Source organism: Lynx rufus, unplaced genomic scaffold (genome assembly GCF_022079265.1).
Source record: "Lynx rufus isolate CCGP_SWC_20201006 ecotype Redwood Valley unplaced genomic scaffold, mLynRuf1.p SCAF_1, whole genome shotgun sequence".
Classification (NCBI taxonomy): Eukaryota; Metazoa; Chordata; class Mammalia; order Carnivora; family Felidae; genus Lynx; species Lynx rufus.
The window spans coordinates 143,571,935-143,587,853 of NW_025814823.1; the positions used below are offsets into that span (position 1 = coordinate 143,571,935).

General features: G+C 35.7%; 1 protein-coding gene across 2 annotated transcripts in view; it reads left to right on the forward strand.

The window, feature by feature from the left end:
• Positions 1 to 15,919, forward strand: part of TENT2 (terminal nucleotidyltransferase 2) — a 71,478-nt gene that overhangs the window by 11,039 nt on the left and 44,520 nt on the right. For both annotated transcript variants that reach the window (XM_047088452.1, XM_047088460.1), the window contains exons 6-7: positions 15,476 to 15,590; positions 15,681 to 15,772. In XM_047088452.1, coding sequence (XP_046944408.1) covers positions 15,476 to 15,590; positions 15,681 to 15,772 — 207 coding nt within the window. The remainder of the gene's footprint in view (positions 1 to 15,475; positions 15,591 to 15,680; positions 15,773 to 15,919) is intronic.

Below are 15,919 nucleotides of genomic sequence, written 5' to 3' on the forward strand. Positions count from 1 at the left end.
AAGGTTCATCCATGTCATAGAAGTGTCAGTTCTTTGTCTCTTTTTATAACTGAATAATATTCTGCTGTATAGATACACCATTGTATTTTGTTTATGCATTCATCATTTGCTCAGCTTTGGGGCTGTTTCTTCTCTTTGGCTATTCTGAATAATGCTGCTATGAAAATCTGTGTACAGGTTTGTATGGACATGTTTCTATTTCTTTTGGGTGTATGCCTAGTAGTGAAATTGGTGGGTTAGGTGCTAATTCTATGTATGCCTTTTTGAGAGCTGCCAGTGTTTTCTAAAGTGGCTGCACCATTTTACATTCTCACCACCAATGTATGAGTGTTCCAATTTATCTACATCCTTGTCAACACTTGTTATTGTCTGACTTTTTGATTATAGCCATCCTAGTTGGTAAGAAATGGTATCTCATTGTGATTTTGATTTGCATTTCTCTAATAACTAATGATGTTGGTCATCTTTTCATTTGTGTATTCAGATCTTTTGCCCATTTTTTAATTGGAGTATTTATTTTTTATTGTTGAGCTGTAAGAGTTCTTTGTATATTTTGAATATTAGACCATTATATATGATTTGCAAGTATATTCTCCCATTCTTGATTTGTATTTTTCCTTTCTTGATGGTGTCCTTTGAACCACAAAAGCTTTTCATTTTAACCAAGTCCAATTTATCTTTTTCTTTGGTTGCTTGAGCTTTTGGTGTCATATATAAGAAACCATTGCCTGATCCAAGGTCTCAAAGATTAATGTCTATGTGCTATTCTAAGAGTTTTATAGTTTTAGCTCTTAGATTTAGGTCTTTGGTCCATTTTGAGTTTTAATATGATATGAAGTAGGGGTCCAACTTCATTCTTTTGCTGTTAGTCCAGTTGTCCCAGCACTATTTATTAAATAGATTCTATCATTCTTCTGTTAATATGAAGTAGAAAAGCAATTAGGTAAAATGAGTGGGAGGGAAGATGAAGCAAAGTAAAATGGGAAAAGACTAACTTGAGAAGTTTTGGTACTGTTTCTCTCCTCCCTCCATTCTTTGTCTTTTCTTTGCTTTCTCATTTTAAGGAAACTCTTACAATGCTATAATGTAAAAGCCTATGGTATAAATCAAATCTGACAAATTCTTTTAGTGAATATATAAGAATCTTTTACTATGAGTTTTTAATTATGTATACAGACTCATTTTCTATGGAATTTATAAATATTGAAGCTTTCTATCTTTTTGTATGTATTTATATAGTCATAATAGGTAACTATTGGAACTAAGTAACTGCTAGTTCTGCATGTGGACGAGGTATATGTTGAGTGTCAGTAAATTTAATAACATAATTTACATTAGTCAGTATATATCATTTAGTGAAATATGGTTCCATATCAGTAACTTTTTCTGTGCGTAGTAGCATAGAAAAAGATCTCTTATATCTCATGTTTTTTGGAGTAAGCATTTGTTTCAGAAAGGTAAAGATATATTTTGTTAAGCAAATTTTTTTGAGTGCTACTCTCTACCTGCCTAGTTGTGGGAGAAAGAAGGCAAGCAATTAGTTTTGTGTTCATCCTTTAAGAGAACACTTTTAAAGAAAACTAACACTTATTGATGCCTTTTCTAGGCATTCATATGTTATATCGTTTAGTCTTTTCAACAACCCCATGACATGGATATTATCCTAATTTTACTGAGGCTCAGAAAGCTAAATAACTTGTTTAAGGTCACAGCTAGTAACTGACACAACCAAGATTTGACCTTTGTCTCTAATAATACAAAGAAGAGGAATTTAAGATGTTTAAAATCAGAGGTAGGGAGATGACATTCTTAGAATTGACTATAACACCAGGTGATCTGTGAAAGTAATAGCTAATATTTAGTGGCTTTCTTTGCCGGCAGTGTGCTCAATGGTTTCTATCATTTACCTCTGTTTATCTCTGCTACAGTATGAAGTGAATGGGAAGTCCAGTGTGAAAAAAATGGAGTAGTGGTTTGGGGTCTTGAGTGCCCAGTGGAATGCCATTGAAGGTTTTTGAGTAGAGAAATAGCACAGATTGACATTTTGGGGAAGATGGTTCTTGTGGTATAGTGGAGTTGAGCTTGGAATAAGGAGGGCCTGGAAGATGGGTGATTACCTTTAAAGCTATTAAATTCATTTGATGAGAGGCATGGAAGCTTTCAATTATGGCATATGGTAGTGGGAAAGATGTGAAAGACCACGCATAAGGAAAATTGGTAGAATGTGTGGAATCACTGAATATAGGGGAGAGAGAGGGAGGCTTTGATGTCTCCACTGCTTTGATTTTGGACTACTAACAGAGATAAGAAACCTAGATGTGAGGCGTATAAATTAGTTGAGGAACCAGTCATTTGTTTTGTTTTGTTTGATTGTTTTTTAATGTTTATTTTTGAGAGAGGGTGACAGAGCGCAAGTGGGGGAGGAGCAGAGGGGGGGACACAGAATCTGAAGCAGGCTCCAAGATCCGAGCTGTCAGCACAGAGCTCAACGTGGGACTTAAACCCATGATCTGTGAGATCATGACCTGAGCTGAATTTGGACACTTAATGGACTGATCCACCCAGGTGCTCCACAAGAATTTTTGGAAGTATGGGAATATCTGTAATTTTTGGGAAATTTCATCTTCTGCAGATTGCACACTAAGAATATAGGTCTATGGAAAAATAGGACTGGAGCATATTATTTGAAATCTAAACATTTTTGTAACCAGAATGCTATCAAGAGTAATAATTGATACCTTGGGAAATAACTTGGTCATACCAGATAGGCGGCTTAGTATGACTGGATGCTGCTGCAGGGGATATTAAAAATATACAAAATAGAGTTGAGATATTGGCTTGTGGAGGGCACTGAGACAAGGCAGTTAAAAGTGGAGCCCTGAGTCAGTGAGGCTGCTACAAGTAGACACAGAAGGAAATATACCAGCAGAGAGCTGTTTGAGGCTGGGGAGATGTTTTATTGAGTGGGAACCCTCAATATAGTAGGAACGCAAACAAACAGGTGAGGGCTTATTTTTAGTTGTGTTAGGTCCATAAGGACTCTTACCTGTGCAACAGCCAAACTCAGGGATTCTTTTTCTTTCTCATGAAGGTTATGATTCTGAGACTTCACTGTATGAATTTGAGTAAAGGCAGATGTAGGGAAGTTATTGTAGTGTTCTGTTCTAGGTGAAAGGGAATTATACCTTGAATTATGAAGTGCTTGTAGAGCACTTCACATTAGGAAGAGAAATTGATGGATTTAAGCTTTATTTGGGAATTCGAATTTATAGGATTTGGTGATGGATTATATTAGGTCATCCAGGCCTACTTTTACAAGGAGTGTCTTGTTCATTTTAGAATGTCTAACACTCCTGGCTTTCAGCTCACTAGATACCACTAATCCCATTATGAGAAACAAAAAAGTCTACAGACATTGCCATCTTACCTTGGGGTAGAATTGCTCCTGGTTGAGAACCACTGAATTAGAGAAGAAGATACTGAGAATTTCAGGCTTCTACATGGATTCATGGTAGTATCATTGACTGAGATGGAACAAAATGGAAGAGTAGCAATATTTATGTGTGTGTGTGTGCTTAGTAGGGATTGGAGGAGAAATAGGAGCCTCATTGATTCTGTGGACATTTGTCTTTAATGTGTATTTGAAACATCACATTAGATATTAAAGATGATAGTTTAATATTATAGATCTGGAATTCAGAGGAAAGGTATTGACTCGAAATGTACATTTGGTAATCATTGGCATATAGATGGTAGTTGAAGCCAAGAGTGTGGATGTGATTGTTCAGGGAGAGAAGAGATCCTGGATTCAAGACTGAAATAGGTTGAGGAAAGGATGGGAAAACAGAAATGGAAATTAAAAATATATACAACTGTTTTGGGGAGTTTGGCTGTGAAGTGGAGGAGCTAAAGATTTGAAGTTGTAGCAAAGGATTTTTTAAATTTTTAAATTTTTATTTGAACCACATATAAATGTTTAGGGGAAAGATTTAGTGGAGAGAGGGGAAATTGACTATTCTGCCAGGAAAAGAACAATCATGAATAAGATTCCTCAGAAGATAGGAAGGGCATGGATCTTGCTTATGGGTGGCTTTAGGTAAGAGAAAAGCTTTCTGGAACTGGAGGAAAGGAGGGGAGGATAGGTATAGATAATAAGGAAGTTTGTAGATATGATATAGAGACATTAATGTGGAGTTCCCATAGTTGAGTGGCTTCTTCCTGTTTTCTTTATGAATTATTATGCAAGGGCATCTGTTAAGAGTGAGGAGAATGAAGTGGGATGTCCAGGGTTTGAGAATAGTGGAGAGGGTTTGAAATAAAATTGACTGAGGGCAGGAAATCAAGCTGTGACCAGAGAAATAAAATAGAGAAAGACCAATTGCTGGCTGGTGTTAGACGATTCACTTAAGATTGGTAATAATGAATTTATTATAATAATAATGAGTCATCAACTGGTTCAGTTAGCTCCAAGGAGAGGTTTTGTTAGTTAGTTTTAATTACTTTGAAAATTCATATTCTGTGTTTTGAAACCTGAAGATTTAAGTTTTTGAAAATGAATACCCTTTGAGTTTACATTTTTCCTCCATTTTAAAATCTTTTGTCAGTTTTTTTCAAGTTGCTATATTAACAGAATTCTTTAAAATATCTGAATTACCTTTCTGAATTAACATTTATTTCACTCTAGCTTTTAGGTGAATATATGGTTGCCTGGACAAAAAAGAGGCTGTAGAGGAATCAAGAGTTAACCAAGCTCCTGAATTCTATTATAACTGTTCTTTGGAAATTCTGATTAGTTTGAAGATACTATGTGAGTTGAAGTAATTGATTTTGAATTTTTAGTTGAGATGAGGTTAGGCTGAGGTTTTCTTGGTACTGATTATAAAATAAAAAAGATGATTGTGAATTAATTATTCAAGGTATCTTTTATAATGTTTAATTTTGGAAAGGAGAAAATATGGTGGATCCTCTTGGCACCCTTGGAGGAACAGTTTAGGGACAGTTATCTTACAGATCTCTTAGAGGCTCCATGTTTAAAAAAAAATTTTTTTTTTTTAAATTTCAGTATTTCACTTTATTTAGAAACATTAAAAAAGGGGATAAAGTATTTGTAAAGTGTTGGCTCACTGAATTTTAAATACACTTGGCCACTGAACAACACAGTGGTTAGGGGTGCTAGCCTCCTACACTGTCGAAATCCTTGTATAACTTTTGACACCACCAAAACTTCACTGCTAATAGCCTGTTGACTGGAAGCCTTACCAATAACATAAACAGTCAGTTAACGTACATTTTGTATGTTGAATGTATCATATACTGTATTCTTAAAATAGGATGGAGAAAAAATGTTGAAATCGTGGGGAAGAGAAAATCCATTTATAGTACTATACTGTATTTATTGAAAAAAATCTGAGTATAAGGATACCTGTGCAGTTCAAACCTGTGTTATTCAAAGGTCAACTGTAGTTAAAATGCGTGTATGCCCACAACTCCTGCTAATCTTTTATTTCAGCTTTTTTGAGATATGATTGACAAATAAAAATTGTATATATTTAAGGTGTAACTATAATGTCTGTAAATTGTGATTTACCATAATCAACCTAATGTCCATCGCCTCCCATAGTTACCACACTTTTTTTGTGGTGAGAACAACTAAGATACAGTCTATTAGCAAATTTCAAGTATATAATACATGATTATTAAAAAAAATTTTTTAAGTGTTTGCTTTTGAGAGAGAGAGACAAAGACTGAGTTTGAGCGGGGAAGAGGCAGAGAGAGAGGGAGACACAGAACTCTATGTGAAGTCCAGGTTCTGTGCTGTTAGCACAGAGCCCAACGTGGGGCTCGAACTCACAAACTGTAAGATCATAACCTGAGCCGAAGTCAGATACTTAACTGACTGAGCCACCCAGTCGCCCGCACAATACATTATTATTAATTAAAGTCACCATATTGTAAATTATGTCTCTAGAACTTAATCATCTTATAACTGGAAGTGTGTATGCTTTTATCAACATCACCCCATTTCCTCCATACCCCCAGCTCCTGATAATCACTGTTCTACTCTCTGCTTATTAATTTGACTTTTTTAGATTTCGCATAAAAGTGGAGATCATGCAGTGTTTTCTTTTTATGTTTAGTTTATTTCATTTACTATATTGTCTTCCAGGTTTATCCATGTTGCAAATGGCAGAATTTCCTTCTTTTTTAAGGCCAAATGATATTCCATGGTGTATGTATGTGTGTGTATGTATATGTATGTATACGTATGTGTGTATGTATGTTTATATACCACATTTTATTTATCCATTCGTCCGTTGACATTTAGGTTGTTTTCTTATCTTGGCTACTGTTTAATGCTACAGTGAACATGGAAGTGCAGATATCTCTTTGAGATACTGGTTTTATTTCCTTTGAATGTATACCCAGAAGTGGAATTGCTGGATCATATGGTAGTTCCATTTTTTAATTTTTTAAAGTTTATTTATTTATTTTTAAGAGAAAGTGAGTGCTAGTGGGGGAGAAGCAGAGAGAGAGAATCCCAAGCAGGCTCTGCATGCTGTCAGCGCAGAGCCTAACACAGGGCCACGAACCCACAAATCGTGAGGTCATGACCCGAGCCAAAACCAAGAGCCAGACTCCCAACCAGCTGAGCCACCCGGGTGCCCCATATTTTTAATTTTTTGAGGAGTCTCCATACTGCTTTCCAGTGTGGTTGTACCAATTTACATTCTCACAGACAGTATGTGTTTCCTTTCCTCTGCATCCTTGCTGACATTTGTTACCTTTGACTTTGATAATGGTCTTTTAACAAGTGTGAGAGGATATCTCATTGTGGCTTTGATTTGCATCTCCCTGATGATTAGTAATGTTGAACATCTTTTCATGTATCTGTTGACATTTGTGTGTCATTGGAAAATGTTTGTTCAGGTCCTTTGCCCGTTTTTAAATTGGATTATTGATTAATTGATTGCTATTGAGTCATATGAGTTTCTCTATATTTTGGATATTAACCCCTTATTTGGTATATCATTTGCAAATAATTTTCTCCCATTCTGTAGATTGCTTTTTCATTTTGTTGACTGTTTCTTTTGCTGTGCAAAAACTTCTTAGTTTGATGTAGTCCCACTTGATTTTAGCTTTAGTTACCTGTGATTTTGGTGTCAAGTCCAAAAAATCATTGCAAGACCATTGTCAGGGAGCTTTTTTACGCTCTTCTTTGCTAAGGAGTTTTACTGTTTCAGATCTTACAGTTAAATCTTTAATCCATTTTGACTTGGCTTTTGTGTATGGTGTAAGATAGAGGTCCATTTTCATTCTTTTGCACGTAGATATCCAGTTTGCCCAACATTGTTGAAGACTACCCTTTTTCCATTGTGAAGTCTTGGTACCTTTGTTCAAGGTACCAGATAGGTTTATTTCTGTGCTCTCTAGTGTGGTCTGTGTGTCTGTTTTTTATGCCAGTACCATAGTATTTTGATTACTATAGCTTTGTAATATAATTTGAAATCAGGAAGTGTGATGCTTCCAGCTTTTTTGTTCTTGCTCAAGATTGTTGTAGCTATTCTGGATCATTTGGGTTCCATAGGAATTTTACCAATGTCTTTTCTATTTCTGTGAAAAATGCCATTTTAGTTTTGATAGGGATTGCATTAAATCTATAGATCATTTTGGGTACTGTGAACTTCTTAGCAATTTTAATTCTTCCAATCTGCAAATATGGGATGTCTTTCTATTTATTTGTTGTCTTCGGTTTCTTTTGTCAATATTTTATAGTCTTCATTGTGAAGATCTTTTGCCTCCTTGGTTAAACTTATTCCTAGGGCCCTATCTTTGTAATGTATGTGTCTGAAAAGTTTTGAAAGCTACTGAGATGTAAATTTATGTAGAAAATCTAGGCCAGGACTCAGCAGAAGAGGTCCTCAAGTGAAAACTTGTTTTATTTTGTTTTTCCATTCTTTTATTTCTTGGCCAAGTTCAGTAATAATATATGCCTAAAAGCAGTCAAACTTAAGGGAAAGAAATCAGTAATTCAGACTGCCTAATCATTGTGCCAGTTGATAAATTAAGAAGACTACATTTTGTCCACACACAAAAACATAGTAATTTAACCTGCTAACAAGGAGTGTGTTATTTTTGACATGACATTTTCCTGATTCTATTTTATTTTAGTTAATTTTAAGAGAAAGGGAATTCAGCATCAGTAATGAATTTAAACTTTTATTACTTATCTAACTGTATTCAGTAATTAATACCAACTTTTTCTTTTTTTTTTTTTAAATTTATTTTTTGAGAGAGAAGGAAAGAGCCCGTTTGTGTGCACATGCATGTGTGCACGAGTGTGAGAGGAACAGAGAGAGAGAGAGAAAATCTCAAGCAGGGTGACCCCCTGTGTGGGGCTCAGTCTTAAGAACTGTGAGATCATGCCCAGAGCCAAAACCAAGAGGTGGAAACTTACCTGACTGAGCCACCCAGCTGTCCCAGTACTGTATTGTAAGATTATGGCAGTCTTTGTGTCTGAGGGGAGAGAGCCTGAGAGAGCTTGAGAAATTGCCTGTTTTGTTGAAATGTTTATGAACTAATAACTAATGTTTTCTGTACCATACTTAATTTTATTTCCCTTGCCTTGATAGCTCATTACTGACTTGTGCTTGTTGTTTGAAATAGCAATTATGTTTAGTCAAAAGCCTGTCACCATTTTCATATATTATAGTGTGTGGTCAGGTCTTGGTAATCCCAGCTGATAGGTTTTTTTGCTTTCTTTTACCTGGGGACCCAGTGAACAGGGGCAGATATAGAAGCTGCTGAGGATGACATTAGGCTTTATTTATTGAGACACTTAAAATTTTTTCTGAATCCCAATCTATACTTGTCCTTGATGGCTTGTGTTGACCTAAGACAGTGATAACTTGTAATTTGTTTGAGCCTGACTTTTAGGACGGGTTATAGTATTTTTTTAGGAAAAATGAACATTTATATTTGGAAGAAACAATAATATTTTAAACTATATGTATATAAATCTTTTTACAGTTTTGAACATATATAACATTTACTTCTAGTAAAAAATAGGTCTTTTACTATTATTATTACTTTGAAGTTAAAGCAGTAGATCTTGGCAGGCAGCCTAAACAGGTAGTATTGTAGAGATTTAAATAACTTTAAGAATAGGGGGGCCTGGGTGGCTCAGTTGGTTAAGCGTCTGACTTAAGCCTAGGTCATGATCTCGCTGTTCCCAAGTTCCAGCCCCGCGTTGGGCTCTGTGCTGACAGCTCAGATCTCGGATCCTGTTTCAGATTCCCTGCCCTCTCTGTGTCCCTACCCCACTCACGCTCTCTCTCAAAAATAAATAAACATTAAAAAAATTTAAATAACTTTAAAGAATAATCTATTTTACGGATACTTTGTCGTAATTATTTTTTTAAACTAACGATATGGAAACAAAAGCAATTATTATATTTTTGAAGTTTATTTGTTTTGAGAGAGAGAGAGAGACAGTGTGAGTGGGGGGAGTGGCAGCGATAGAGGGAGAGAGAGAATCCTAAGCAGGCTCTACACTGCCCGCACAAAGCCCGATGTGGAGCTTGAACTCATAAAACCACGAGATCATGACCTGAGCCGAGACCAAGAGTCAGACTCTTAACTCACTGAGCCACCCAGGTGCCTGAGTGAAGCAAAAGCAATTAAAGAAAGTTCCTGAAGTGCCATTATTCATAGTCACCTTGGTGTTACATATATGATCTGAATATTTGATGCTTGATATTCATCAGCTGAGGAGAGTTCATATCCTACCTCCTTCCCTGCTCCCCTGAATTATTGAACCGTCTTCTGAAATATTTCTCTAAATTTAAGTAGAAGTCTTACTTTAGCATATATGTGTATTAATTTTGAGTTTTGTCGCATTTTTACTCTATATTCTATATGGTGTTTGTTCTAAGATACAAAAACATAATTTGATAGTGAGAATCCCTAAGTAAATAGATAGTAAGGAAAATTCTTTTGTATAGAAACCTGTTAGATCTCCATTATAACAGTACTTGAAAGAGAAGAAATGTTTCCATGAGTGTAAAAAGGGAAGGGAGCTAGTATATAGTATTATATTTTTCATATAATCATAAATTTTTTCATATGTGAATGTTTCTATATGAACACGATCATTTAGATGAAAGAATTTTTATATATAAAATTTCATTTGAGCATTGTTATAAAGAAATTTGTAACTTTTTGTTATCCAACAAATGTAATTATATGTAGGATAGTACCTGCTATCAGTTCTAGGATTGTGTTGATCTGCCTAACTGATTCTGTAGATCAGGGGATTGGCAAAACTTTTCTATAAGGGCCAAATAGTAAATATTTTAGACATGTGGGCTATGTGGGGCCTCTGTTAAATTTTTTTTCTTTCTTTTTGAAGCAATCCTTAAAAAATGTAAAAATTATTTTATGTTACTGGCTTGTAAAACAGTTCAGAGACGGTTCTTTGGCTTACAGGTTATAGTTTGCCAATCCTACAGATGAATGAAACTTAATCATTCAAGTGTCATTTAAAATTTTAGGGACGCCGGGGTGCCTCAGTCGGTTAAGCATCCACCTTTGGCTCAGGTCATGGACTCACATGAACTCGCGGTTTGTGAGTTCGAGCCCTGCATTGGGCCCCGTGCTGACAGCTTGGAGCTCGGAGCCCAGAGCCTGCCTCTCTCTCTCCCCTTCCCCTGCTCATGCTCTATCTCTCTCTGTCTCTCAAAAATAAATAAATGTTAAAAAAAAAATTAAAAAATATTTATATTAACCACTTTACTGGAAACCTTCTTCAAATCTTTTATAAACTTGGATGCTTTTTATTATGGAAAATATCAAATATATACAAAAATAGAATATGGTATCACAGATCCTTATATCACCAAACTTTAAAAACTACCAACATACTGCCAGTTTTATTTCATCTATACCTCTCTCCCTCATTAGAGTCATTATATAATGACATAATATTCACAAATATTTTCAGTATTTTTTGTTATCTTTTTTATCATTTTGCCAATGCCATACTATCTTGTAAGTCTTGAAGGCAGGTAATGCAAATCCTCCAACTTTTGTCTTCTTTGTGTGTGTGTGTGTGTGTGTGTGTGTGTGTGCTTGTTTTTTTGGCTTTCAAATAAAATTTAAAGTTATTTTCTTAGTTTCTAGAAACAAGCCTGCCAGGTCTGGTCTTGTCCCTTTTCTCTCTTCCCTTTTCTTTCTTTCTTTCTTTCTTTCTTTCTTTCTTTCTTTCTTTCTTTCTTTCTGTTTATTTACTTTTGAGTGACAGAGAGAGAGTATGAGCAGGGGAAGGGCAGAGAGAAGGACACAGACTCTGAAGCAGGCTCCAGGGTCTGAGCTGTCAGCACAGAGCCTGATGCGAGGCTGGAACTCACTGGCTGGGAGATCATGACCTGAGCCGAAGTTGGACCCTTAACCGACTGAGCCACCCAGGTGCCCCACCCCCCACCCCCTTTTTAAATGTTTATTTACTTATTTTGAGAGAGAGAGAGAGAGAGACAGAGGGTGTCAACAGAGGAGGGACAGAGAGAGAGTCACCCAAAGCAGGCTCCAGGCCCCGATGCAGGGCTTGAACCCACAAACCATGAGATCATGACCTGAGCTGAAGTCAGACACTCACCCAACTGAGCCACCTGGCCTCCCATCTTTTCTTTTCTTTTGATTGTACTGACTGTATAGATTAATTTCAGGAGAATTAACGTCTTACTAGTAGTTATTTGATCCATGGGCATGGTGTAGCTCTCCATTTGTTTAGGCTTTTAATTTCTTACATCAATATTTGGTAATTTAAATGTACAAGTTTTATATATCTTTTGGTAAATATATTTCTAAATATTTCTTGTTTTTTGCTGTTATTGATGTTTTTTAAATGCAGATTTCCGATTGTTTTTTGTTAGTACTAATATATATACACTAGTATAGTACTATACTAGTAACCTTAGAAACTTAAAACATGAGAAAAAATGCCTTGGCTTGATATATTATGTTAAAAATTCCATTAATCTTGTGGACATGTCTTTGTGGTGTGCTTTATTATCTGTAGGAGTGTTACTCTCTTCTGTTTTCTTATTAAAACTTTGTATGGGAATTGACCAGAATCCTCTTTAGGCATCATTTCTTCAAATTTTTTTTCTTGCCTCTCATTTGCACCTCCTCCCTTTCTGAGATTCCAGTTTTCCGTTAATTTGTATTTAACAAATACAAATACAACTGAGGGATCTTTCCCTGTACCATTTTTATGAGGGTTGGTCAGGCTAGCTTTCCTGGGTTTATGGCTTTAGGACTTGTCTTCTGTTGTTATGTAGTATTTAAGAAATATATTTTCTGAGACCTTTTCTCTCCTTTTATATAGAGTAGGATTTTTCACCCTCTGCAATATTGGCATTTTTGAGTTAGATGACCTTTGCTGTGAGGAATCAACCTATTCAGGGTAAGATGTTTAGTGGCATTCTGGCCTCTATCTATTAGATACCAGTGATGAACCAATGGCACCTCTCTTCCCCCCAGTTATGGTAACTAAAAATGTTGCTAGGCATTGTCAAATGTCCCCGTGGAGTCAGAATCATTGTAATGCTACACTGTCTTTTCTTTGCCTCTAATGGCTCTTTACTGTTTATTTTAGATTTCTCCTCCTTCCAGTTTCTTGCTTTGTTTTAGAAAGGAGCTTTCACTTTTTTTTTTTTTTTTTTTGAGATTTCTGATATTTCTGTGATCCTCTTACATTTATCTGTGGACTCTTGCATATAGCCTGTGAAACTCTCCCCCAGTTTTGATTGCTGTTCCACTCTGAATTGGATTCCTTAATTTGAGGAAGGGAGCAGGAAGTAGTACCTATGGGCAGTTTGATTTCTGGATGGTCTGGCTTTGGGACTGTCCAAAAATTTTTTTTTCCTTTTTTTCTTCTTATTTCTGATACCATGTAGGTCTTGGTACTATTGGTATTTGGTCCCCTCTGCTCATATTTTGGGGTCCATGAGTAATACATAGTCATTGTATTGTATTTGTTCATGTTTTATTTTGATTTGGTTTGGTTTGATCTGTTTATTTAATTCTCCTAGTTGCTTTATCTTTTTGGAGGGAAGGTTATTAAAAAGTATTAAAATATTAATGTTAAGGATGTTAATATTATCAAAGTGATATTAAAAAATTATGTCTCTTTCATCGCCAAGTTGCCCAGACTGCCTGTCTTCTTAAAATGTGTAATCTAAACATGATAAAAGGAAATGTTTTGTTTATTCACTCTTTTCTCAGTCTACTTAAAAATTTTTCTTTTATTTTAATTAAAAAACTTATTTCTAGTTGAAGGATAGCTGATATTATATTAATTTTAGGTGAACAACATAGTGATTTGACAATTGTATATATTAGGAAATGCTCACCACAATAAGTATAATTACTGTCACCATACACAATTATTGTAATACTACTGACAGTATTTCCTGTGCTGTACCTTTCATTTCTGTAACTTGTTTATTTTGTAACTGAAAGTTTGTACCTCTTTTTTTTATTAAATGTTGTATCTTAATGTTTATTTTTGAGAGAGAGAGAGCGTGTGTGTGTGTGTGTGTGTGTGTGTGTGTGTGTGTGTGTGTGAGCAGGGGAGGGGCAGAGAGAGAGGGAGCCACACAATCCAAAGTAGGCTCCAGGTTCTGAGCTGTCAGCACAGAGCCTGATGCAGGGCTGAAACCCACAAACCGTGACATTATGACCTGAGCCGCAGTTGGACGCTTAACCGATTGAGCCACCCAGGCACCCCTGAAACTTTGTACCTCTTAATCCCCTTCACTTATTTTGCCTATTCCCTCACCTTCTCCTTCTGACAACTACCATTTTGTTCTCTGTGTATTTGAATCTATTTCCTTTTTTTGTGTTGTTCATTTTAAGAAAACATTTTAAATGATGGGTGGACTTGTGCCTGGACTCTGAGGAAGGCCTAGAGAAGGAGAGGCTGAAAATGCAAGAGAAAGATGAAAAACAGATGGAAATATTTGTGCTCTGGAGTGACCAGAAGGCTTGGATACCAAAGTATTGGTAGAGGGATGAACTTTGAATAGGGGAAGAGAACAGTTTGTCTGACAGAAGAGGGAAGGAGATGAGATTTTATTTTATTTAGATATGTTAGTTTGCAAAAGGTTGCAGTTAGGAAACTGAGGAATGTCACATCTGGTATTTTCAATTTGCGTAGTAAACTTTATGTAAAGTTATTTGCTAAAGAAAATGAAGTAAGTATAGGGGACTTGGGGAAAGTAGTAAAGATTTAAAATGGTGATGGTGTAAAATGAGAGCAAAATCTAACCAGAGGCATGGGTGTCTTAGTGATGGTAAGGACCAACCCTGGGCTAGACCTTAAAATATAAATTTGAAAGATGCCAATTTTGTGATTTAAATATTTTTTTCAGCTTCATGTTAGCAACTGAGATGTAAGAGCTTAGAAGGTGGTTGTTTGTTTAGACCTAAGATTAGCATTTTGCAGGACAGGAGTCAGAGCTTCACACGGGAATAATGTTAAGGCATGATAAAAGAGTGGTTCAAGGGATGCACTCTGGGGTATAGACTGGGTAGGGAAGGAAATCACACCATTCAGGTGTTGATGAGCTCGGAGAAAAGAAAGGATTCAGTGGAATCCAGGTCTATTAAATTTCAGAGCTAGAGAAATTCTGTTTTATTGTAAAGACCATGTTATGGCTGTGGGATTGTAAAGCTGGGAAAAAATGTTGGAGTAAGAAAGTTCAGAAATGGTGGGAATATGTTGTGATACGTAGCGCATTGTAGATGAGGAAATTACCTGTGATGATGGCAAGAGTTGGGTTGAAGGGGGAAGTGTGAATCAAATAGGTAGATAAACAAGAAGATCTAACTGTAGATGGCAACAAAAAGACAGGGTTCAGGCCAGTATTGTAAGAATGGGGAATAAGGGTGGTTTGCATGAAAAAAGACAACCAGGGGCTTCTAAAGTTTGTTAGTGTTTGTTATTGGTGGTATAAATATCAGGGGTTAGGCAAAACTTGTTTTTTAAAGGGACAGACAGTAAATGTCTTATACTTTGCCACTCACATGTTTCTGTTGCATATTTTTATTTATCTGTTTGTTTATATAACCCTTTAAAAATGTAAAACCCATTCTTTGCTCATGTGCCTTCCCAAAACAGGCCGCATCCAAAGATTATAGTTTGCTGTCCCGTGGATTATATTCTTTAAGAATTATCTGTGACCAGTTGTACTTTTTTGTGATTAACCAATGATACTTTACTTGGGAAAAGTTTGTAACTATTTTATTTACTAAGTAACTATCATTACTTGAGTGACAGTAGTTTTGGAAAGTGTAAGGAGATCATATGTATTCATTTTAAAGATACCTTTGGTAGTGTTGTTTTACACTTCTTAGTATGGTAATTACGTTTACGTTTCTGAACAAAATTTTTACTTTTTGTTGTGGTGGATTCAAGTTGAGTCAGCAGATACTGGAGTTATTTGAAGCATGTCAGCAGCAAGTAAGTGATTTAAAGAAGAAAGAACTGTGTCGAACACAGCTGCAGAGAGAAATTCAGCTCTTATTTCCACGTATGTTTTCCTATTTTGCATGCCCTTTACATATATATGTTCCTATTTAAAATTTTAAATAATACTTTATAATCTGTTCTATTTCTCTAGAAAGCAGACTTTTTTTGGTTGGGTCCTCTTTAAATGGATTTGGTACTCGGAGCAGTGATGGTGATTTATGCCTAGTTGTTAAAGAGGAACCAGTAAGTAATGAAACATTTGTTTCAAGTGTTAAGTAAATATAAAAATCATTGAAGAAAAAAACTTGTTTTAATTGGTTCTTTGGATTTGCTGTTTATAGTAATTCAGGAAAACCCAGGAAATGCTTCTTTCTCTTTTAAGGCATATGC